Here is a 26,004-nt window from a genome sequence, read left to right as displayed (position 1 = left end):
AAAGCCAGCCCGGGCAGGAGAGACCGTGAGACTCCTATCTCCAATAAACCACCAGAAAACGGAAGTGGTGCTGTAGCTCAAGTGGTAGAGCACTCGCCTTGAGCTGAAGAGCTGAGGGACAGCGCCCAGGCCCAGAGTTCAAGCCCCACGACCGACAAAAAAAAAAAAAAAAAAAAGAGTCTCACAGACTTTCCTGCCCTGGCTGGCTTTGAACCGTGATCCTCAGATCTCAGCCTCCTATGTAACTAGGATGACAGGCGTGAGCCACCAGCGCCAACCAGTAAAAATTTTTGAATAGAAAAGTAAAAACAAAACGTATTACTTAAAGATTTTAAAAAAGTGCAAAATATGGGGGAAAAAAGTTTAAAATAGCCATTTTTATTTTGTCTACATGCCAAACTTTGCATTTATATACAGAAAATGTTTATATACAAGAGATCATAATCAATGTATTTAAAATAAAACAGCAAACCTTTTCGGTCAAAAAGCCTAGGAATAGGCTGGGAAGGTGGCTCAGTGGTAGAGCGCTTGCCTTGTGTAGCATGAGGCCCTGGGTTTGATTCCTCAGCACCACATAAGCAAAAAGAAAAAAAGCCGGAAGTGGTGCTATGGCTCAAGTGGTAGAGCGCTACCTTGAGCTGAAGAGCTGAGGGACAGCGCCCAGGCCCAGAGTTCAGGCCCCACGACCGGACCCTCCCCACCCCCACCCCCCCAAAAAAAGCCTAGGAGTATGACAAGCAAAAAAAGTTCCTAAGTATGAGGAAGATGAGCATCGTGGGGGATGAGATAGGATGGTATTGGTCAGGATTCAATGCCCACACAGGAATCTCAGCCAGGCCCCAAACAGAGAGGAGCAGTGCTGTGTGTTAAGTGTGACCTCCCCGGAACAGTTCCAGTGAGGTGGGAAGGGGGAAAGCTTTTGTGAAGGGCTTCTACACAGGAAAAGAGTGAAACAGTTGGTATGGCAACATTGCAAAATCTCATTAAGAGGAGAGAAATAAGGAAATAACTTAATGAAGACATAGGATTAAAGGAGGATTTTAACTTTTTTTCTAAATGGAAGATAAAATAGCATATTTTCTATCAGCAGAACTCACTCAACAGAGAGAAAGAACTTGATACAGAACAGAAAGCAAACAGTTATTTCCTTTCTGCAGGAACAGGGCACAAATGGAACAGGGCACAAATGGATGCCTAAGTCTTAGAACAATAGGTAGGCCTCCACTAGCTCATCCATAGTAACACATTGTGGGCAAACACACAGACAGACTGGTAGATTTGGTGGCAGAAAAAGTAGGAAGATATAATTTAATTCCTTCTGTCTCCTCAATGAAATGGGAAGTATGGTCATTTGCGGATGTTAGAAAAGTCTTTTTCACTGATGTATTAGTTAACTCCGTCAACATGATCATCGAAACTCCATCTTAAAAATTTGAAGTTTTTGAATGTGTACATATATATAAATATATAATTATCTACCTGCCTTCAAGTCGGATCACCTCTGCCTGCAGAAGTTCTTCACTAGTGTGGGTGAAATCCAACTGAGAGAGCATATCATCCAAGACCCCCTGCCCTTGAGAGGCATACTTCCTCTCCAGTTCATCATTTTCCATTGGCCTGTGGAAGGAAAATGATGATGGTTACAGGTCTTGTATCTGTGCAAAGAGAAACAACAGGAGTACTCTATTTTTCCCAATTGTTATTGGTAGGTAAGCCCATCAGTTTGGGAGAACAGAGTCAAGAAAGAACTGCTGCTCTCTAAAAGCAACAAGTTACCCCTTTCTTAATTAATTTGGCTTATTTTTCAAGGGATGGGATGGGGAGGGAGGGGCAGAGAGTTCACTGGAGTGGAACAAAAGGAGCACAGCTCACGCTTACTATTTTCCACTACAAACCTCAAACAATGCAAGATCTGTGTTAAGAATGTTTTTTAAAGGGCTAGCTCAACAACTGGCTGTTATTGATAATAAACCTTACAATGGTCTACTCTACCAAGAAGGGAGGCCCGTTCATAATTCCCTTCATATCTCGAGTTTCACCAAGAAGGTAGACTGAGTGGTTTCAAACTTTTAAACATCTAAGTCTTGGAGAAATACACTAAAAGGAAGAAAACCACACAAAGCTTCCTAACAGTATAAAAACCCAACTCACAAGTTAAAACTACATGAAGAAAGCCCATGAAATGATCAAACACAAAATTAGAAACAGGTAGTGTTAAAATTGAGATTTATGCCAAACCATCAAGTGCATGAGCAGAAAAATGTTAATCATCAGTAGACCTTATGATTTCCACTGTGTGTTTCATATCAGCTGCCTTTAACATTGCTTGTAGCTCCTCCTTCTGCATTTGTGTCTCATGGATGATATTTTCTTGAGAGTGAAGATTTGCCTTCAATTCTCTCTGTTCTTCCTGCAGAGCCTATAAAACATTCAGAAGAAAGGCAGACATTATTACAACTTCCCTCGAGTTCTGAAGTCAGATGGCAAATCTGTGACAGGCACACTGTTAATAATCCAGCTCTCCACAGCTGAGCCAGCAGCTCCAAAAGAGGGAAGAAGCCAAGAGATTTTGAAATCTAGGTGCAGATTATTCTTACCCTCATATACATACATTTCCCCAATTTGGGTAATCTTAAAACACACCTCTAATAATTTTTCAGATTCCCTCAATTTTTCTTCTCTTTGCCTCTGCTCCTGCATGATGGCCACATTGGTTCCAACTAAGTCACTGACTCTCATGTTAAGGCGCTCTATTTCCAACTCATTGGCACAGATGGTATCCTTGGCCCGCTCAAGCTTGCTGTTCAGGTGCTGAATTTCTGACTGGCTGGACAGCTCCACAGACTCTAATTTCTGCTTTCGATTGATGAGCTGAGCCTAGACACACATAGATTATCAACAGGTAAAAAAGAAATGATAAAAGAATAACCAAGGAATAAGGAATACTAAAACAGAATTTACTCTGTAAAAATACGGGGCACTGTTACATATCAAGTGTGTCGCCAACCTGAACAATACAATGAGACCCTGTATCCAAAAAAAAAGAAAAAGAAAAAGAAAAAAAAAATCAAAGGTTTTCCAAAAAGGAAAGCTTACACAGAATCCTGTGCAGAACAAATACATGCAGAAATCAGGTAAGGAGGTAGAGGAGGAAAGGATAGGATTTGTTTGCTGAGCCTCAGCCCTCCCTACCTTAACCTGTCCAGTAGTCTAGGATTGGCAGAACACAGCTGGAAACCCTGTGTGAATGGGTACTCAAGATGAGAGACAATACATCATGGCAAAACACTCAACAACGCAGGAGCTATTTAACACTACTCAACTCAAATCTGTACTCTGAAGACAAACTCAAATGTTGAAGTTACTGATATAGTTTAACCAGTTAGTACAGATTTGCTACTTAAAAAAAAACTATTTAGGGGGTTGGGAAGGTGGCTCAGTAGTAGAGTGCTTGCCTCCCATGCCTGAGGCCCTGGGTTTGATTCCTCAGCACCACATAAGCAGAAAAAGCCAGAAGTGGCTTTCAGCCCAAGGCTGAAGAGGGACAGCACCCAGGCCCAGAGTTCAGGCCTCATGACAGACACACATCTTAGCAGATTTTTTTCACTGATTGATTGTTTCACTCCTGCAAAAATACAGTCTGTGTTTGGTACACAATCATCTTAGGTATAAATTTTCATTAACTAATTAACACCTAGGTCTGCACTACCCAATATGGCACCAAGAGACACATGCGGCTTCTGAGCTGTGGCTTATCTGCACTGACAGAGGTTCTATATGTAAATGCACACTAAAAGAAACATAAATATTCTAATATTTTTGACATGCTGGGTTAAGTAAAAGCATATTACTCAAATTAATTTCACTAATTCATTTTACTTTTCTAATGTGACTACTAGAAATTTTTAAATTATCTTTGCTACCCACTTGTACTACTGCTATACTAGTCTAATCTCTAGAATACCTCTTCCAATACTAAACAAGTCAGAAACAACCACATATACCATTTAGAAAAGAGTAATTATTTAATCTTTCTTTTCTTTTCTTTTTTTTTTTTTTTTTTGCCAGTCCTGGGGCTTGAACTCAGAGCCTAGATGCTGTCTCTGAGCTTTGATGCTCAAGATTAGCACTCTACCAATTGAGCCACAACTCCACTTCCAGCTTTTTTGGTGTGTAACTGGAGATAAAGAGTCTCATGGGCTTTCCTTCCTGGGCTGGCTTTGAACTGTGACCCTCAGATCTCAGCTTCCTGAGTAGCTAGGATTACAAGTGTGAGCCACCAACGCCAGCTCAATTAATGTCTCTTAAATATCTGCCCTGACAGGTTAATATATTTCAAATCTGTTTCTTTCCATTAACCACTAACAGAAACCAAATATTTCTGTTATTAGCTTAATGTCCGAGACTCAAACTACTCTACTAAAGTGGGTGGAATTATCTTAACAACACAAATCACAGTAAAAGTAAAGAAACAATTATGAAGGCCATTTATACCAGGGATATCAAAAGCAGAGTCAAGTCAGATTTAAACAAACATCTGTCTTGTATTATGTTACACTGTTTGGCCTACCTGAATTATCTCTGATTGTTCGGCCAGCGCCTTTCTTTGTGCTTCCAGAGAAGATACCTGTTGCTGATAAATCAAGCATTGCTTCTCCCAGTCCAACGATTTCTGACGGAATTCCTGAAGAAACAATGAAGGCATTTAATTTTTAAGTGCTTCCCCTCCGGTCACTACTTCCCAGACCCCCTTTGCTTCAATGCCACCCCTCTCACTTCCCTGAGGACTCTGGTGCCTTTCTCCTCTGCAGGAGCCCCATTACCCACTTAGCTGACACAACTGTAGCCTAACACTAAATCCTGCTCATACTGTGCCTCCTGGATACCTGTCTTTCTAAATTTAACACCCTAATGATGAAGAGTAAGCAAAATAGATGCTGGACAAGGGGTTCGTGAACATCATCACAGATTTGCTGCCACCTAAGGGTTGTTTTCGCTTTCGAGTGATTTCATTTTTCTAGAGATGCCAACTAAAACTTCAAAATGTGATCACACATACCCCTTGTTATCCAAAGTCTTGACTCCCAGACCAAGACTTGAAGAGATTCAAATAAATTTCAGATAATCCCCTTGGCAGCACAATTCTACTTCTCAGAATCTATAACTCAGGAAATGAGCAGATTCATATCACATCTCTTTTGATAGTCAAATTTTTATCATCTCAACAGAACTGCAAAGACTTGAATAATGACAAATCTGTGCTAAATTTTAAGAGGTATTTGTAACCAAATGTCTAACAGTTCAAAATTAATGGCTCTCCTCAAATTCTATCATAAAAAAAAAAAAAGAGCCCTATCTCTATGCATTTACATGCAAACACACAGACTAAAAGAAAGATATTCTTAGAGGAGGAACCCAAACTCATAACTCCTCTGAATATCAAAAATACTATATAAAAATTAATTCCAGGAAATGGAAACATGGGTTTCTTTTTTTGTTGGTGGTGGTGGTAGTGGTAATGGTATTGGTCATGTTGTTGTTTGGTTTTGGTCTAGGGTTTTTCTTGGGTTTTGTCTTTTTAGGAGAGCATAAGGAAGGGGAAGGAAATGGAGGGAGGGAGGATGAGCAAACAGTCATGGTACTCATTATATACTACGCAGAAAATGAACTATGCAACTCATGATCAGGGACAGGAGGGGGAAACTGGGGGAAAACAAAGTAAGGGGGGACATTGTCCCAAAAAAATATGTAACTGTAACCTTTCTGTACAACATCTTTATAATAATTTTTAAAATTACAAGAAAAAAAAAACGATTGCGAGTTTTAAAGGAGATGTCCAGACTGAGTAAATAACATTACACAAATGCTGAGGGAAATGAGGACAAAACGAGAAGGATCAACCTTGAAGTGGAGCACTCTGATTTGTTTAAGGATGAGCATAGGAGGCTAGGGTGGGATGAAGGGAGGACTGAAAGGCAAAGCAGGAAGAGACATGCTCAAGACACTGGAGAGCTCGTTAGGAGAAATTTTAACTTTTAAGAGAGGCTAATGGAAGGTTTTTGTATAGGTGACATAATTTGACTTGTATTTCAACAGAATCATTCTGTCTACGGAACTGAGAATAACTCCTCAATTCTAGGCTCAAGCAACTGAGAAATAGACATGCCATTACCTGGTACTAAGATTAGGAAGATGGGGAAGAAAAAGTCAGGACTATTATAATTTATTTTGGATATGTCAGATATTATAGTGAGATGTGAAATAGGAATTGTATGATTTAGAAATCGTCAACAAGAGTTATGGTAAAAAGAATACTGGAAGGAATGATAATAAGCTGAGAGCAGAAATCTGAGTCAAAAGACAGCCACTCTAGTTGTAATGCTCATTTGGTGGTGTATAGGATGATGATATAAAAATTAAAGATGAGTTCTTTGAAGTAGAAGCAAAGGAGAAAGTGACAATAATGAGCAATAAGGATCCTGGGAGTTTGGTAGGAAAAAGTTATCAATGAAGAGAGCTGGAAGGGAAGCAATTATCTGTGTAGTCCTTGGACTCAGAATTCTAAAAATGTTGAAATGTAAAAAAACATTAAACCCAAAAATTACCATTCTTAGTAGTAATGATACACCCGCATGTGTGCATGACAGATTTCCCAGAGAGGAAAGATCAGAGAAATCACCCAAAGATATAGAATAATATTTCTCAAATGAGAAGCAGCTGTGGGAGCTGTATACAATGTAGATTCCTAGTCCCATGCCATATCACTGGAATAGAATCTCAGAAAGGCAAAAAAAAAAAAAAGCATACTGGGTGATTCCTACATATACTGAAGAGCTCATCAGGGAGACAGGAGGAAAAACATGAATTCTAGGTGCTGTTTCTCCTTCCTCTGACTTTAGCAGTACCAACTCACTGCCTCAGTTAACTCTCCTAGGGAACAGACATAAAATAACCATGGAGTTTCTCAGGAAAAACAAAATCAGCAAAGAGGGAGGTGAGTCTTCCCTAACTTAGCTGGCTCTGAGAACTGAAGAGAAATAATCTGCCAGGACAGTCCTCTCTACCAAAAAAGCTATATGCATTAATTAGGCAAGCCCCCACTTGAGATACTTGAGATATAGTATGTCAGACAAGGACACTGCTCATGGTAGACTGCTAGTAACCAGTGGTCTATGTTCCTCACATGTAAGACATTAAATTTTTTCCCAGGACATCGACTGCATGCTTACTATTCTATTCCCAAAAATGAAAGTCTCTGTACAATTCCAAATGCCCTTTAAGGGTATAATCATGTTGTTCAGCATCATCAATAACTACTAATCTCATTAGCCACAGGGAAGCAGTCTAGGATACACAGTGAATTATCCAACATCACCTTCACAGACAAAAGAAAAATGGTTTCAGGCAACAACAACACTTTGAAACTTTTTTTTTTGGTCACGGGGCTTGAACTCTGGGCCTGGGCGCTGTCCCTCAGCGCTTCAGCTCAAAGCAAGCGCTCTACCACTTGAGCCAAAGCTCCACTTCCAGTCTTCTGGTGGTTAATTGGAGATAAGTGTCTCATGGACTTTCCTGCCTGGGCCTACTTTGAACAGCAATCATCAGATCTCAGCCTTCTGAAAAGCTAGGATGTCAGGCATGAGCCACCAGCACCCAGCTAACAACAACACTTTGAAACAGCATTTTCCTACATGAAGATCACTGGCAATGACTGTTATGGTTATCATTGTGAACATACCTCTATTTTTCCAGTTAGCCTCTCAATCTCAGACCGATCCTCCCTGTGGTTTTTGGTATTTCCTCTAAATTCCCTTATTTGCTTTTTCTGCAGCTTTTCATAGCTTCTCTTCAGTCTGCCTAACTGTAAAAACAGTTATTTGGTTACTGAGAATTTAAGAGTATGATATGAATGCAAGAACTGTGCCAAGACGTACTACTGAAAACAGACTGACAGCATGTTAATCTGCAAACTAAATTTTTTTTTTACAAATTACTTGTAGAAAATAACTAGCAAAGAAATATGGTTCAATCAAAAAAGGAAAACAAAACCTTAGTTTTTATTATAGTACCGTTCTTAAAAACCTTACCACCAACCCTACAAGAAAGCAGTAAATGAAAATGTTTCTTTCCTCTAGACTTGTGAGTCGCAAGCCATGCTCCTTGACAGGCACTGATATTCAGTGAGCAGAAGAGAGGTACTTAAGGTTTTATGAATAAAAGCAATGTGGGCTGAGAATGTGGCTTAGTGGTAGAGTGCTTGCCTAGCAGGCATGAAGCCCTGGGTTCCATTCCTCAGCACCACATAAACAGAAAGTGGTAGAGTGCTAGCCTTGAGCAAAAGAGGCTTAGAGATAGAGCCTAGGCCCTGAGCTCAAGCCCCAGGACTGGCAATTAATTAATTAATTCAGTGTTGTACTCATAATCTGATTTGTATAACTTCGTACAACTTTGTACAACTACTTAAATGAAATAAATAAAAAAGCAAAAGCAGTTGTTCCCAAATCTGAAGAATAAAATTGACTTAATGGACAGAATTTTCTTTCTTTTCTTAGGTATCCCCAAATGTTTCCTTAACCTTTGGGTCCTCTATTACTTAAAGTCTAGTAAATTATTTAATGCCAATATTAAAATACTACATTTTTTGGCATTGATATTTCTTAGCCTTATTTACACACACACACAGACACACACAGACACACACACACACACACACACACACACACACAACTTCTCCATTTTAGGTACTCAATCCCTGTTCTACATCGTATCATATAGAGGCAAAGTTCTGTGGCTAGATTCAAGAACAGAGACAGATTTCTACCCCTCTCCCTGCCACAAAACATGTATTGTCCACTTTACAAAGAAGAAACTACATCTCATTAACAAAATTTTTGATGCTTAAAAACAAAGAACTAAAACAACATGTAATATGAACTAAAATCTCACTTCTTCTTGCAGTTTATTTAGCTCTTGTTTATACTCTACGGCCATTTCTTGCTTGATTTTTTCATGCTCTTCTACCTGCTGATGTAACATTCCAATCTGAAAGCAGATAGTATTTTTATGTTATTAGCATTGAAACAGAACTCGCTGAAACATAAAAGTCACAATAACTGTGATAGTTGATTCTGATTGTCAGTAGCTAAGCATGCCTGTGAGGAAAATTCCAGAGAAGGTTAAATCCTGAGGGCTCTGACTTAATCAACGAATTGTCTAATCCATTGACAGATTCAAAAATTTGAGGGGACTATTGGGAAAGTGATGGCAACTTTAGTTGAGGGAAGCCCAGGTAGAAAAAGTAGGGGGACTGTATCTTTCCCTGATCCCTTCCTATCCTTTCTCTGCTTCCTGGCGGTCCTGAGGTAAGTATCCCAGGCTCCACCACACCCTTCCAACATGGTGATGTTCTTGCCTGGTCACAGGCTCAAGTTACAGCTGTCCTCCGTTAAGCTGTTTGTCTCAGGTACTTGTATAACAGCAATGGAAATGCTCACACAATAACCTTTATACTTGCAAACTCAAGTCTTCAAATGTGTAAATATGGTTAACACCCCACTTCTCATGAGTCAAATACCTAGCACTGCCAGAAAAAATGGAGAGCAAACCACTGTTTTAGAACTCGTATCTTCTATTTGACTTATTCTCCCTAATCCTTTTCATCAAAGAACTCATGAGAAAATAGATATAACATTTAAAAACCTTGGAAACTAAGACTACTATGTAAAATAGCTCTAAGAATAATCTTTACAAATCAAAGTGGAGATTAGCCATCCCAGACAAAAAGAAACAGGAGATGTATTTGCCTTAGTGTATTTGAGAAATGGTTCCACAGGCCAAGAGTACTCTAGTTATTCCAACCCATTCTTCAATGATTTCATACCGGTGATAGGTATTTGACGCTGCACTCTCAGCTCTGTAAGTTTCTATCAGTATTTCTTCCGACAATGAGCTCAAATTTCATCTACTGGTAAGCAGGAAGGGAGAGGGATAACTGGAAATTGGTACTAGTAATCACATCACAAGATGAAATTGTAATCTAAAAAAAAAACTAGAGGGCTGGGAATATGGCTTAGTAGTAGAGTGCTTGCCTAGCATACATAAAGCCCTGGGTTTGATTCCTCAGTACCACACTCACAGAAAGCCAGAAGTGGTGTTGTGGCTGAAGTGGTAGCTAGCCTTGAGCAAAAAGAAGCTCAGCGACAGTATTCAGTCCCTGAGTTCAAGCCCCAGGACTGGCAAACAACAACTTTCAATGATTTCATAAGCACAGATTCTATGATATCCTCAAATCTAGTGAAGGAATTATTTGACTAAATTTTATCAAGCCAAAGATAAACAAGAAAGGGGGTGGGAGGAACTACTTCACCACCTTTCTCTCTACAGTATATCAGATCCCTCTTATTTAGCTCTCTTCTATTATGAAGTCTATACTCCAGATCCAGAAAGAAGTTTGTCAGCCTAATCCTAGACTGATTTGAAGATGCCTGACCTTGTCTCCTTCCCTAGATTCCAGGACAATGCAACATGGGGAACCCCTTAACAGCAAAGAAAAGGTTCTGGATTGATGCTGGTTACCATGATCCCTTGGAAGTTTGATTCTCTGTATCTTTTAATCACACAAGATTAATAAATGTCTAAAGTACACAGATTTTACCTATTAAGAAAGAAAGAGGGCTGGGAATGTGGCTTAGTGGTAGAGTGCTTGCCTAGTATGCATGAAGCCTTGGGTTCAATTCCTCAGTACCACATAATCAGGAAAAAAAAATGGAAGTGGCACTGGGGCTCAAGGAACCACAGCTGTGGCAAAAGGAGCTCAGAGGCAGTGGCAGGTCCTGAGTTCAAGCTCCAAGACTACAAAAACAGAAAATAAAACAAAGAGAGAAAGAGAGCGAAAAAGAGAAAAAGAGAAAGAGGAAGGAAGGAAGGGAGGGAGGGAGGGAGGGAGGGAAAATGTTTATGCCCAGGCATAATATCCTTGATATTCAGAAGGCTAAGGTCTGAAGGTCATAGTTTAAAGCCAGCCTGGGCATGAACGCCCAAGAGCCTCTTATCTCCAATGAACTACAAAAAGCCAGAAGTGGCACTGTGTCTAAAGCGTAGAGCAGCACAGCTCAGGGATAGTAGCCAGGCCTACAGTTCAAGTCACAGGACCAGCACAAAAAAAAAAAAAGAGTAAAATGTTTTCAAGAGAGAGAGCACTAATCTCCATTTAACGATCAATAAGGAAAGGCAGTTGGTGGAGTGCCAGCATCTAAAGACACGGGAAGATACATGCAGAAAAGAAACTGACAGTTTATGGGCAAGTTAGATTTGTAACTGAACTGGGCATGGGCATGGGCATGGCAGGGCACTTGTTACCCAGCACTAAGGAGGCAAAGGCAAGAGGACTGCAAATTCAAGCCCAGCCTGGGTTACACAGTGAGGCTCTGTCCCAAAACAACTAAAGGCTGAGTATACAATTTGGGCTGGGGCGGGGGGGGGGGGGGGGGGGGGGGGGGGGGCGTTGCCTAGCATGTATAAGGCCCTGGCCTTAACCTAGCACCAGTAACACAACAATATCAATAACAATAAGAATTCCAAACCAAAATACTGGAAAAGCTCCTCCCAGTCTGTTTGAAATTGTTTTCAATACACTATATAATTAAAGTTGACAGCAATTCTATTCCAAAAAAGACTGAAAAAAATTCTTGAAAATTATTCGGGGGGCGGGGGGGGGGGGGGGAAACAGAGCAATGATGTACAATTCACCCTTCTTTGGCTTTCTTAGAAAATAAAACATTATCAGGGCTGGGAAGGTGGCTCAGTGGTAGAGCGCTTGCCTCGCATGCATGAGGCCCTGGGTTCCATTCCTCACCACATAAGCAGAAAAAGCCAGAAGTGGCGCTGTGGCTCAAGTGGTAGAGCGCTAGCCTTGAGCTGAAGAGCTGAGGGACAGCGCCCAGGCCCAGAGTTCAGGCCCTATGACCAGCAAAAAAAAAAAAGTTATCGGTGTTGAAATTTAAAAAAGAGAGAGAGCTTCATACTCCACTTAACTGTGCTACTGACATTCATGTGATACTATGTCACTGAAATTAACAGGACAGAGATCTTCCCAAACTGCCAATCCTTCCAAGTAGTTCTAGAGAAAAACTAAATGAGAAAGTGAAAATTGTATGCATGTGAATAGAACACATTAATACAAAAAGAAATAAACTAATTATACAAGTGCAAATGTACTTTGCATAAAAACAGGTTAAGAATTTTTATGTGTACAGCTAAAGGCAAGCATGCTAAATCATGTAATTCTCAGAGATTACCATTAATCATTTCCAAACTCTTCCAGGCCCAAAACCAGAATACCCACGGGGGGGGGGGGGGGAGGGGGAATGTACAAAATGTATTTCAACCACTCAAATAGGAATTATCTATTATTTTATTTTTAAATAAACATTAACTGAAGGAAAATATACAGGCAGAACACTACAGCTCAATAAGTTAGCACAAAGAGAATAAGCCTATTGACCATGACCACCACTCCACTAGGCAGATTACTTTTGCCCGTCACTACTTCCACCCACGTCTCCAAAGGTAACATGCTTTCTGCTTGCCTTCCAATATTGCTTCCCACTGCACCAGCTATATCATGAGAAGTCAGTAAATATTACTAAACTTCCAGACACCGGTGGCTCACACCTATAATCCCAGTTACTCAGGAGGCTGAGATCTGAGCAGCAAGATTCAAAGCCAGCTTGGGCAGAAAAGTTTGTGAGACTCATGTTTCCAATCCACCAGCCAAAAAAGCCAGGGTGGAGCTATGGCTCAGGTAGTAGAACACTAGCCTTGACCACAAAAGCTCAGGGACAGCACCCAGCCCCTGAGTTCAACCTCCAGGACTGGCAGCAAAATAAATAAACAGATAAATTAATAAATAAATAAAATTGTCTAAGTATACGTATGTATGTAACTAAACTGGTCCCAATAATTACCAATATTAATGACTAATGAGATTGATTTTAATGGGGTGTACGTGTGTGATGTTGTAGGAATATTAAACCCAGATTTTTGTGAATGCTAGGCAAGCACTCCAATACCGAGCAATAATCCCAGGCCAGATTTCATTTCAAATCAAAGAAAAGAGACAAATGTGTTTAATCAGGGACTCAACTTTTCTTTTCTTTTTGGCAGTATCAAACCCAAGTCCTCAAATATGCTAAGCAAATGCTCTACCACTGAGACACACTCCCAACCTCTTAACTTGTTTTAGCTAACGAGTCATTCAGTGAGGACCCAAACAACTTCCACCAAACTCAGTACATGTTAATATGTACATGTAATAGGATGAAAGTTATACAAAGATTGTGTGGTAATCTTTTACATTTTGAAACAATTATGTGTACATTGTATATGTCCAAAGCAAAATGGTCTTGAAATAAATACTAATAATCATATAATTTCACAATAAGCTTTTCTTCTGGATGAAATGTAAGAATTAGAAAAGCAAAACAAAAAAAAATTTGCTTTCAAGTGAACATGTTTAGTATAAAGATAAGGTCAAACAGAAGCCTGAATCAACTGGTTTACCTCTTTGTGTTTCATATCCAACTGAGTCCTAAGCGCCTTGAGTTCGCGATCACGGAGGCCCAAGCAAGTCTCCAAAGCATGGGTCTGCCCTTCCCACTCGGATTTTTTATGAGCCACCATTATGTCAATCTGTTTCATGAGCTCTTGTAGTTCTGCTTCACAGGATGTCAAAATCCCCCTGTAAATAGGAAGAGACCAAATACAGGACATTTGTCTGAGTGGGGTTTTTTTTCCCCTCACATATGAAACTAAAGCAAATTAAACCTACTTAAAAAAAAAAAAAAAAAAGTTAAGCCAGGCACTAGTGGCATAATTATGCCTGTCATCCTAGCTACTCAGGAGGAGGCTGAGATCTGAGGATCACAGTGCAAAGCCAGCCCCAGCAGGAAAGTCCATCAGACTCTTACCTCCAATAAACCACCAGAGCTCAGGGACAGTACCCAGACCCTGAGTTCAAGCCCATGACCAATAACAAAAAAGGCAATACATTGCCAGGATTAAAGAACAGTATTTGAGATTTTTGTTTTTAATGCTAATATGAAGGTTTCCTCCACTACTGAACAATATAAAGCCTGCAACTTGGTTAAGCACAGACATCTGGCTTTTAGACTGAGATTTTCATAGCTAACAATTACACTTGCCGACCGAACTCAAGGCCTTGCCTGGCAAGTGCTCTTCTTCTGAGCTAAATCCCCAACCTGTGAAATATGCTTTTTTGTTTGTTTGTTTTGGTTTTGGGGTTTTTTTTGCTGGTATTGGGGACTTGAATTCAGGGCCTTGAGTTCTCTCTTAGCTTACTTCTTCATAGCTGGTGCTCTACCACTTGAGCCATACCTCTAATCTAGCTTTTTGCTGGTTAATTAGAAATGGGAGTCTTGAGGACTTTCCTGCTTGGGCTGGCTTTGACTACAGGCTAAGATTACAGGCGTGAGCCGCCATATTTGGCTTTTTAAACCAAAACTCAAGTCAGGAAGAAAGCGGCGTTCAGTGTTCCATTGTTGAAATGAATTCAACCCCATAGAGAAATGCCGTCCACATGTGTGGTACGGATCAGCCCAGCTTTGGCTCACTGTTTTTGCTTCTGTACCAAAGCACAATTCATATAGGTTGTTTAAAACTCCAGTAAAAATTCAAGGTCAAGCCAGTCGCCTGTTGCTCATGCCTATAATCCTAGCTACTCAGGAGGCTGAGATCTGAGGATCGAGGTTCAGAGCGAGTCCAGCGGGAACGTCTCTGAGACTTTTATTTCCAATAAAACACCAGAAAATCAGAAGTGGCAGTGACTCAAGTGGTACAGCGCTTGCCTTGAGCTGAAGAGCTGAGGGACAGTGCCCAGGCCCAGAGTTCAAATCCCAAGCCGACAAAAAAAGAAAGAAAGAAATTCAAGGTCAAAAGTGCACTTACCCACCGTGCCCCCGATTTTGTATGCCTTCCAACAAAGCTTCCATGGCCAGATCCCCTTTGCTTTGATAACTGGGGGGAGAAGAAAACCTAAGAAATAAGTCCTAAAGGAAGTCATTAAGTTCTAACATTGCAACTTCAGCTTAAGAATGTGAATGAAAGCTTACAAATCTCAATGAGAAAATGCAGTACTTCCTAAGCTGATTACAGAGGCAAAAAGCATTATTCTTGACATTTTCAGACCCAAATATCTTAGATAGCAAGCAAAACTATCCTAATTCTCCCTGAATGACTGATCGAATAACTTATTATTTCCAGTGCCTAGTGTTGGGAGTAGAGGAGAAGGCATCTTTCTAGCAAAGGACACTAATACAAGGTATTCTAGAAACACTGGGGGGGGGGGGGGGGGGGGAGACAGCAAAGATTGGAAAATACAACCACTGCACCTTATTTCTAAAGGTATTAACAGGGAGTGTTCATTCTTGGTCCACAAATATGACAGAGATTTTTCTTCTGGTTAATGTAGTTGACCTATTTCACCAACATTTCACAAAATAGAAACATAAGGAAATAGACTCCCACATTCTAACCACTTTCTTTCATACCACAGTAAGAACTAAATTACACTGTAACTCAGATTCCCACTAGTGGCCTATTCTAGGAGAACTGGGAGACAGTACAGAGTACACATAGTGCTGGATGGATATCCAGAAATAGTCATGCTTTGCAACTAACTAGCCATGTGTTCTTGGACTTCAGTTTTTGCACCTGTAAAATTAAAGGCATCAACAATAATTACCAAGACTTGTTCCCAGTTTTGTCTAAAAGCCAATTAAATGTCCACTCTAAATACCATGTTCCTGACAGTCAGACATGGGTATTTACTATATATTCAAGAAAATGCTATTCACGAGGACAATGTTACTAGTTATTCAAAACTATTGCTACTAAAATTATACTTCTTTTGGTCATTCTTAAACAGTATTTAGTAATGCATAATTCATTAACATATTTTCTAGATGACATTATTAATAATTAATAGATGTTAAGTCACTAAATGTTCAACTGATCTAGCTGTCTTTCATACTTTATCTCAATATTCACATTAAAAAAAGACAGACATTGAGCCAGGTGCCAATGGCTCATTCCAGTAATCCTAGCTACTCTGGAGGCTGAGAGCTGAGACAGTGTGTAGTCTGGACAAGAAAGTCCATGAGACTCTTAGCTCCATTTAACCACCAAAAAGCCAGAAGTGAAGCTGTGGCTCAAGTTGTAGAGCACCAGCTTTGAGTGGAAGCTAAGGGACGGTGTCCTGACCCTAAGTTAAAAGCCCAGTACCAGAACCAAAAAAAAAAAGGCACATTATTATGTTGAGGAAGCTGGACTGGGCTTAGAGGGTTAAAGAACTTGACTATGGTAAACTACAAAGTACAGTCCTAAAGTTCAAACCCAGGAGTTCACACTCATGTCCCAACCCCCAACCACGCCCAATTCTCATATTTTGCAGTACTCCTGACCTTAAAACCATAGTGAAAATATCTCGCTTAAGAATCCTTGGGATCAAATATATATTAGCTTAAAAGAAATAAAATTATCCTAAGTGCTGCTGATATTTTTTGTGCATGACTGATCAGATATCTCTTATTCGATGCCTAGTTCCTATTTTAAGAGTGTTCCAGCATTATCTTCATTGGGTTTAAAGTATCTTGAGGAGTAAAACTAAACTGAAACGTAATATCACCTCAAGACCACCAGGTGGCAGCAACTTAGTAGCAAGAACAACGCTCCCATACTGTGATCTCTTAATACCCTATCTTAGAGGCGGTAAAGTATAAATGAGCCAAGGATGTTTTAGCCGAAAGCAAGGAAATTACCAAAACTATTGGTCTAACAAATGGAATAATAGCCAACTGAACTGGGCTCTCACTGGCCCAGTGTAGAACAAGATAATAATTGGTCTAGGTTGAGACAATTTATACATTATTATCTATAGATGTGTGATAATTTTTTTTAAGTAGAAAAAGCAAAAACCCTCATGGTTACCTTTGGAGGTTGCTAGGCCAACTCATTGATGTAGTCTGAAAGTAGAGGGAAAGAAGTAAGTACTTGTCTTGCCTTCCCTTGTGAAAACAGGGTTCTTGAGCCGCTGCTGAGGGAAAGCAATTCCCAGCTAATAAATACTGAAGGAAGACTTAGAACATCACGACTTTGTAAGCCCTCACGCAATGACTGAATTCAGGTGTTTGTTAGTCCATGAAAGGAAAGCTCTTGGGCATTGTCACGGTGGATTGGGTAGACAGCACTAAAACTCACTAAAGCTTTTTTTTTTGGGGGGGGGGGTCCAGTCGTGGGGCCTGAACTCTGGGCCTGGGCGCTGTCCCTTAGCTCTTCAGCTCAAGGCTAGCGCTCTACCACTTGAGCCACAGCGCCACTTCCGGCTTTTTTTTTTTTTGCATTTTGCTTATGTGGTGCTGAGGAATTGAACCCAGGGCCTCAGGCATGCAAGGCAAGCGCTCTACCACTGAGCCACCTTCCCAGCCCCAACTCACTAAAGCTTAATGTCCCAACCAGAAACAGCTAGCCCGGTCTTACCTGCCCTCCCTAATAATTACCCCAGGAGGTGCAGTGATTTTTGTAACATGAAATCTACACCTGTGCAATATTCTCGCACTTCTGCCCATCAACAATTAAGGCTGAATCTAATCAAGCTTCTCGATCACTATGGTTCAACAGAACTTTCGGTACTGGCAGTAACACTGAATCCTTGCACTGCTCAATCAGTAGTTACCTGACACTAAGGGGCTACTGAGCACTGTAAGTGTGGCTAAGGCAACTAAGATACCAAAGCTTCATGAAAAATTAATTTAAGAAGTCATGGTTGCTTGATGGCTATTCTACGGATAGTAGCTATGTTGACAGTGAAATGCTCAAACTCCCAACTACTGAGGTCAGAGGTACATTTTAAAGGATACCACATGACACAGCTACGTTTGGAATGGTAAAGGGATGTGAGGACACTGCTATTTCCATGATCTTGAAAGCGCTGTCCCAAAGATAGAGTGGGTGGTTGTCTGAGATTTTGGTCCAAACAAGCTATTGTAAAGACACTCAAGGGGCAGTTGAAGAAATGTGAACCCTCGCTGGATATCGACATTACAGAACTTTTATTAATTTGTGTAAGTGTAATAATAGTGTGGCTTTGTAAGAACTGAAACAAGCAAATGTAGCACCTAGCAGGGAAGATAATAACTATGTTAGAGTGGACTACTGATGCTGTAACCGTCTGTCTCCACAGGAGGAGGGACTAAGCAAAGGTCCTCTATTTCTTCAAGTGAAGAAATGGCATCCATACAATCGACATACCTAAGTTCTACAGTTTTTAAAACATGAATCTACGTGCATCTTAGAAGTCAGTGTGAAGCCTGGACCTGAAATCCTAGCTCCTCAGGAGGCAGATATTGGAGAATATAGTAGTTTGAAGCCAGCCAGGGCAGGAAAAGCCCATGAGACTCCTATTGCCAATTAACTACAAAACGGCCCAAGTGGAACTATAGCTTAAGTGCTAGCCTTGAGAGTTCCGGGACAGGGCCCAGGTCTTGAGTTCAAGCCTCAGTTCAGTCACCAAAAAAAAAAAAAAAAGAGGGAGAATGTATCTGAATGTTTTATAAACTTCTAGCCCACTTGCATTTTACAGCTTTTACTACTGATCATTGTAATAAAGCAGAAGTCGAGCAGCTCTAGACAAAAACTAACCTAAAGACAGCACTGCATTATAAATAAAATACAGGCTTTATTATATCAGTAAGCTGTAGCTATTAAGAATGTAAATATTGGGCTGGGAAGGTGGCTCAGTGGTAGAGTGCTTGCCTTACATGCATGAGGCCCTGGGTTCGATTCCTCAGCACCACATAAGCAGAAAAAAGCTGGAAGTGGCACTGTGGCTCAAGCGGTAGAGTGCTAGCCCTGAGCTGAGGGACAGCGCCCAGGCCCGAGTTCAGGTCCCACAAACAACCAAAAAAAAAAAGAAAATAGATTACCAAGAATGTAAATACCGGGAGATGTGTAGTTCATGATCCTTTTGTCTTCATTCAAAAAAAAGACACCCGATCCCAGTATACGAGGAACTGTACAAATGAAGGGCATCTAACCTACAATATTGCTTTATTAAAGGGAAAAAAAATGTTAAACAGTTTAAGGCAGTGAATGTAAGGCCCAGGGGAAACTAGAGTGTGCAAGTTAAGTGTACTGTTAGGTAACTGTCAATGCGGATGAAGTTAGGTTGTAGTTAACTATCCATCAAAACTGGTCTTCCACCGCATCACATTCATCCTTACTTCCCTTGTAAAGGGACTTAAAGACCCGCGGTTCGGGATCTAGACTTACTGTCTCCAAGTACGTTTGCAATAAAAGTGTTCTGTTTCTAATGACCATCTGGCATGGTGACCACTAATTAGGTCATTTTCTCGAATTTAATAAAATCCGTGGGTATTTGGGTCATTGAGTATGTGGTTAACAAAAAAAGGCCTACGGAGATTCAGTAATTAAAATGTAAACCTCAAAAAAAAAAGGGGGGGGGGAGGGGCTGGGATTGTGGCTCAGTGGTAGAGTGTTTGCCTAGTGTGCAGGGAGCCCGGAGTTCGAATCCTCAGTGCCACATAGACAGAAAAACCCGGAAGTGGCGCTGTGGCTCAAGTTGGCAGAGTGCTAGCATAAAATCTCGGGGACAGTGCCCAGGCCCTGAGTTCAAGCCCCAGGACGGGCTTAAAAAAGTTAAATTAGGTATTATGGGTGAGCAAATGCAGCAGACACTACGTAGAAAATGAACTATCCAATTTGTGGGCAGGGATGGATGGTCGGGGAAAAAAACGGGCTGAGCGCGAGGGAAGAGGGGTGGCACTGTCCAAAAAAGAGAGAGAAACGCACTCTTACACCGACTTACGCAGCTGCGACCCCTCGGTACGTCACCTTTACAGTACTTTTTTAAGTTATAATTTAAAAAAGTTTTTCCCCCCCCCTCTTTCAAAAACTGTTTCCCAACCCTGATTTGCATGTGTGGATCCGTCAGGAAACTTCGGGGTTCCTCGGGTCTCCGGCCCTTCGCTGGTTTCTTGCACGTTTCTGGACGTTCTAAGCAGACAGCTAACAGCTGCTAATTGCGGCGGCCACCTGCCCGGGCCCCGCTGCCACCTGCCGTAAAGCAGCGCGCGCGCGGGCGGGCCGTAGCACCTGCCGTAAACGGGCGCGCGCGGGCGGGCGGGCCGCCACCACCTGCCGTAAAGCAGCGCGCGCGCGGGCGGGCCGCTACCACCTACTGTAAACGGGCGCGCGCGGGCGGGCGGGCCGCTACCACCTGCCGTAAAGCAGCGCGCGCGGGCGGGCGGGCCGCCACCACCTGCCGTAAACCACAATGTCGCCGCGCAGCCCCCGGGCCCCTTCCCGCGAGCGGCTCGGCCGGAAGCCGGGGTTCGGAGGGCGGCGGTCCCACCCGCAACGTCCTCCCCCCCCACGCACCACCTCCACGCACCCCCCGCCCGGGGCCCACCGGGAAGGGCTGGACCACCTGACGAGGCCAGCCGCAGCTGCGGGGCCGGCCGTGCCCGCCTTCGCCTGGCTGCGGGGCGGAGGCGTCCAGGCCGGGGCGGATCCAGGCCGGCGGCGGCGGCGGCGGCCCCGGCGTCTTGCGGCCATGCTGCCGGGCGGCCAGCGGCACCTCGGCGGCCAGGGCCGCCGGCGGACCCAGGACGCGACCGCCACGCTCTCCCTCCTCCCCCGCCCCGCCCTTAGCCTGCTCCTCGGAAGCGCACACAGGCGGCCACGGCGTTCGCGCGAGCGCCGCCTTCCCCACGGGGCCCCCGGGGGCCAGCTTCCCGCCGTTTGGGGTCGGGCCGGGAGCGCGCATGCGCGTCGCCGCCACACCGCCGCCCGGGCTCTGACGTCAGCACGCTCGCCCCGCCCACTCCCCCCCCCCTTTCCACACACACGCGAGGACACGAAAGTCTTACTTGGGATCCGGGCACATCCGGGGATCTGTGGGTCACGTGGCCCGGGGTGGGCGTGGTCCGGAGACGGAAGCGGGCTGCACGCGCCTCGGGTAAGGGGCCCTCGCCTTCCCCCCGACCCTCTCCCGCGTCAGCTTAGCTTCTGCGGAGCCTCAGAGGTCCCCGCAGCCGGCCGACGCCGTCACCTCGCCGACCGAGGCCTGCTCCCGCCCGCACCCGGCCGGGCGTGGCGGCGAGGCTGGGCCTCCCGGCCCCCACCCTACCATCCCCGCCCCCTCCGTCGCTTCCGGTTCAGCCTCCAGGCCGGAAGTGACGGCGGTGGGCGGGCTCACGCCGCCGGGTCTGGACGGAATGCGCACGCGCGGAGCTGTGAACCGCGGCGCCCGGGGCTCGAAGCCTCGCGCACAAAAAAAAAAAGCCTCAGGGACGGCGCCCAGGCCCTGAGTTCGAGCCCCACGACGGACAGAAAAATCAGAGCCGGAAAAAGCTTGCGCCTTCCTCGGGGGGAGGGATGTCGTGAGTGCTGTGTGTGTGTGTGAACCGTGTGGCAGGCTGCCCCATTGGGATCTAATGGGGAACGCCAAAGAGGTGGGTTCGAATCCCGCCCTTTGGCTTGGGGTTCTGATCTAGAAGCGAAGAGGTCTGCAACAGTGGGCCGGCTTCCCCGGGAAAAATAAGAAAAGAACACGAGGCTTGTTTGCACCCAGGCATTGCCCTGAAGGTGAGGCAGACTTACCTTAGCGCCTGACCCTGGGAACGAGAGACTGACCTCAGAGAGGAAGAAGAGGGGTTGGCATCGAGGAAAAGGAGATCCATGTCTTTCTAGCGATAGATTGATTGATTGGGAGATCCATATAAAAAATGCCTATGTAAAGATGCATATGATTAATGGTACTTTGCGGGGGGAGGTCCGGTCGTGGGGCCTGTCCCTCAGCTCTTCAGCTCAAGGCAAGCGCTCTACCACTGAGCCACCTTCTCTAATGGTACATTTCTTTGTTTCCTTTAATAATGTATATTTAATATACCTAGATATATGTGTGTGTATAGAGAGAGATGGTTATACATATAGATATATTACTGTTATCGTTGTTGAGTAATTTTACCAAAGTTACAATTCCGTAAGTCAGGTTATGAACACAATGCTTCTTGGTCAGTGTCACCCCTTCCTTGTTCCCCCTCCCCCCCATTTTCTCCCCCTCATCCCTACCCTCAAAAGAAAAGGAGCTTTTAAGTGCAGCGCATGGCAAGTAGGACAGGGCTTCTGGCCTTTAAGATATTGAGGCCGAGATATATTAAGGAATCATTGGTCCAACACACATACATCAACTGGTGTTAATGATGTCCAAGCCAATTGGTTAGAAAGCTGACCTAGCTTGTCTAAAGGATCAAGTTAGTATAAGAGACAAACATTTAAGTACAGAAAACCTGATGGAGCTGGAGAGATTCCTTGGAACTTTACTCCCCCAAAAAGAAGGTGAAATCTGTATGATCCTGAGGAAAGGACCAGAGGGGCCCATGAGAATATCCTGAGGGCAGAGCTGCAAAGAATGAGGATAGGGGAGAGGCAAGGAAAAAGGAGGGCAAATGGGACAGAGGGGAAAGGACTACTTGGGCATACCTTTCTTGCAGTTTCCTTTAACTTGTTTGGTTTATCCACTAGGTGGTAGTAGATTAATTCAGAGTAAAACATTAACACCTCCTCCACTGCTGACAGAAGTAGCTGTGCACTTTTTGCTTCATTTTTGCCTGAATTCATCCATACAGGAATAAAAACCCTTCCTTGCCCCAACCTGGGTACAGGGCTTGACCATGTGTTAGGAAAATGTATACACTCTGGGAGACGGGCACAGAACTGCTTGGCATAGTTGAATTCCATACCCAGAGGTTGGTTGTCCGTGAGTGTCCATCACCTTAAAACTAGAAGCTGAGAGACCCAGGCGCCAGTGGCTCACGCCTGTCATCCTAGGTACTCAGGAGGCTGAGATCTGAGAATCATGGTTCAAAGGCAGCCCGGGCAGGAAAATCCGTGATACTCTTATCTCCTATGAACCACCAGAAAACCGGAAGTGGTGCTGTGGCTCAAGTGATAGAGCGCCAGCCTTGAACTGAAGAGCTGAGGGACAGTGCCCAAGCCCAGAGTTCAAGCCCCAAGACTGACAACACAAACAACAAAAAAGAAATAGAAGCTTGGGGTATCTCGCTGCTTGCCAGACCTTCAGGGTTGCCACTTTGTAGCAGGAAGCAACAAAGGGTGGCCTTTGATGACGCAGAACCCAAACTTAGGGCACCTCAGAAGTGCTCTCCAAGCTGGCCAGCCTCTTGCACTGGATTACAGCAGTTTTAGAAGGAAAATGAGGAGTGAGCCACACTCAAAGAAGCTAAGCATCCAGACCCCTCAGGCCAGGCAGGGAAGGCAGTACACCATGAAAATTAGAGAAGCAATTGTGAAGGGAAGGCAAAACAAGAGCAGCCTGAGGCTCTGCCACCCTTGCTTGGCTGAGGGGGCGGGGAGGGGGAGCACTTTTCTTCTCAAGAGATCAGACCAGAAAGTGACAAGTTTCATGTGGAAGCTCAACTGCCAACATTGTTCCCACCTTGAGGTCTGAGTCAGGCCTGCGGTTGACCAGTTGACACATTCCCAGGCAGTGTTCAGTTGCAGGGAATGCTGAGGCTTGGGTGAAGGCAAATGGAGATTTATGTCACGTGGGGGAAGGGGGGGGCTCAAAAGAGCAGGAGAGCAGACTGAGCAAGCAGTCCTGAATTAGGGACTCATCAAAGGTACCGTGATTGTGGGGAGAGGGGGGGCGGGAAATGAATGTGCAAGTTAGGAAAGGAAAACCCCCATTTAGGTGCAGCATGATTAGAGCTTTGTTGAGAAATGTATTGGCCGTCATGCAAAACTCCACTGACTCACACCTGTAATCCCAGCTGCTCAAGAAGATGAGATCTGGAGGAGCTCTGTTTAAGGCTAGCCTGGGCAGGGAACGGGGGGGGGGGGGGGGGGGGGGGGGGGGGATCTGTGGGACTTGGTAACTAAAATAACCAGGAAAAAGCAAGGTTAGAGATACAGCTCAAGTGGTAGAATACCAGCTAAAGAAGCCGAGTGAGTGCAATGTCCTGAGTTCAAACCCCAGTACTGCAAAAAATGAAGGAAGGAGAGAGAGACAGACGTGTTATTCTCCTGTCACTCTTTATACACCAGTCTGTAAGTTATCACCTGACCCATACAAGATGAGCTTTTCCCAATGTGGTGATGCACTGCAGAATGGCTCTGGACTCAAAAGCCTGGAGAATCATGCCAATTGCTTAGTCTTCACATAGAAGACTTAACTGTTCTTTGTTGTTTTTTCAGCACCCAGCTGAAGACGTAACTTTTGCACCTACAGCATTGCTGCAGGAAAATGGACAGTGAGGTACAGAGAGATGGAAGGATCTTGGATTTGATTGACGATGCCTGGCGAGAAGACAAGCTGCCTTATGAAGATGTTGCAATACCACTGGTAGGTTATCATCACTGATCGTGATTCAGGGTGAGGGTGATGGGTTAAAGGTACGATCTGAGCCGGGTGCTGAGGATCACAGTTCAAAGCCGGCCCGGGCAGGAAAGTCCTCATAGGAGTGTCCAAAGCAAGTCTCCTGGCCAGTCCAAATGCAAGATTTGGATTACAGGCATGAGCCTCCAGCGCCCCAGCAATTCCTTGAGACTCTAAAGCTAGACATGCAGCGAGGTGCTGGTGGCTCACACCTGTCATCCTCGCTACTCAGGAGGCTGAGCTATGAGGATCACGGTTCAAAGTCAGCCCTAGGAGAAAAGTCTATGAAATCCTTATCTGCAGTGAACCACCAGAAAAGCCAGAAGTGGAGCTGTGACTCAAGGGGCAGAACGCTGGCCCTGAGTTCAAGCCCCAAGACCTCACCTCAACCAATAGCTGGGCATAATGATGCATGCCTATCATCCCAACTATGAGAACGGCTGAGGTCAGAAGGACTGCAGTCCTAGAAACACAAACAAAAACCCTAGACTTTATCTCAAAAATAATCTGAGCAAAAAGGCCTGGAGCTATTGTGTTGCTCACGCATCGAGTGTCCGGCACACGCAAAGCCCTAAACTCAAGCTCCATTACTATTTTAAAAAAAAAAAAAGGACGAAGAAATAGTAAAAGCAGATCATTGTTCTGAATGACTGTTGTGCCTTTTCAGAATGAACTTCCTGAGCCTGAACAAGACAATGGAGGCACCACAGAATCTGTGAAAGAACAGGAAATGAAGTGGACAGACTTGGCCTTACAGTGCCTCCACGAGAACGTGCCCCCAGCTGGAAACTGACGCCGCCCCTCCCTCCATGCCGGCAGCTGTCAGAAACACCACAATAAACCGGGTCTGAATTCAGATCTTCCAGTAATGAATCCGTACTGAAAAGTGTACACCTCCCTTCCCTCCCCCGCTCCCGCCCCCAGTCAGCATAATATAAAACAATTCAAAGGTGTCTCAGGAGTGTACAACGCTTGGCTAGAAGTTTTCATTCACTTGCTTGCTTGTGTTTGAACGTGATTGCCTTAAAACATCTGCCTTTAACTCTTGTTTTCACTTTACCAGTAAAGTTTAACACACACACACACACACACCGTTAGTGTCCTGGGACACAGATGATTGGAAGTACAAGAAGTCCAGGCAGGGCTGGGAAGGTGGTAGAGCGCTTGCCTTGCATGCATGAGGCCCTGGGTTCGATTCCCCAGCACCACATAAGCAAAAAAGGAAAAAAGCCGGAAGTGGCGCTGTGGCTCAAGTGGTAGAGCGCTAGCCTTGAGCTGAAGAGCTGAGGGACAGCGCCCAGGCCCAGAATTCAGGCCCACGACTGGACCCAAAAAAAAAACGAAGTCCAGGCAAAGAAAGAAGCCAGACCAGAGTTCCTGACTTCTGCTTTTTTCCCCACTTGTGAAGGATTGAGCAGGCTTAGCTGGAGGAACTTCTGCCCAGTACATATAGCCCCTGTTACGTATTCCTGGCTCAGTCAGATGCTGGTGGCTCACGCCTGTCATCCTAG

General features: G+C 44.0%; 2 protein-coding genes across 7 annotated transcripts in view; one reads left to right on the top strand and one right to left on the bottom strand.

Annotated features, from left to right (window-relative positions):
* Cep63 (centrosomal protein 63) overlaps window positions 1-21,051 on the bottom strand; it is a 36,161-nt gene extending 15,110 nt beyond the window's left edge. For 2 of the 6 annotated variants that reach the window (XM_042671729.1, XM_042671728.1), the window contains exons 1-8: window positions 14,965-15,051; window positions 13,561-13,738; window positions 8,947-9,042; window positions 7,739-7,861; window positions 4,571-4,684; window positions 2,644-2,877; window positions 2,280-2,419; window positions 1,480-1,617 (exon numbers count right to left, since the gene is read on the bottom strand). In XM_042671729.1, coding sequence (XP_042527663.1) covers window positions 1,480-1,617; window positions 2,280-2,419; window positions 2,644-2,877; window positions 4,571-4,684; window positions 7,739-7,861; window positions 8,947-9,042; window positions 13,561-13,738; window positions 14,965-15,008 — 1,067 coding nt within the window. In that variant the 5' untranslated portion in view covers window positions 15,009-15,051. Of the gene's footprint in view, window positions 1-1,479; window positions 1,618-2,279; window positions 2,420-2,643; window positions 2,878-4,570; window positions 4,685-7,738; window positions 7,862-8,946; window positions 9,043-13,560; window positions 13,739-14,964; window positions 15,052-17,004; window positions 17,040-18,998; window positions 19,067-20,521; window positions 20,644-20,963 lie in introns of those variants that run through there. The other 4 variants (XM_042671724.1, XM_042671727.1, XM_042671725.1 and 1 more) reach the window with 4 other exon arrangements.
* Window positions 20,976-25,446, top strand: Anapc13 (anaphase promoting complex subunit 13). The gene is made up of 3 exons (XM_042671731.1): window positions 20,976-21,052; window positions 24,313-24,460; window positions 25,161-25,446. Exons 2-3 carry the CDS (start codon window positions 24,362-24,364, stop codon window positions 25,284-25,286), a joined length of 225 nt encoding a protein of 74 aa, XP_042527665.1. The 5' UTR covers window positions 20,976-21,052; window positions 24,313-24,361; the 3' UTR covers window positions 25,287-25,446.
* Window positions 25,447-26,004: the final 558 nt, after the last annotated feature.

Source organism: Dipodomys spectabilis, unplaced genomic scaffold (assembly GCF_019054845.1).
Source record: "Dipodomys spectabilis isolate Male_0828 unplaced genomic scaffold, ASM1905484v1 ptg000656l, whole genome shotgun sequence".
Classification (NCBI taxonomy): Eukaryota; Metazoa; Chordata; class Mammalia; order Rodentia; family Heteromyidae; genus Dipodomys; species Dipodomys spectabilis.
This window is presented reverse-complemented; position numbering and strand designations above follow the sequence as displayed.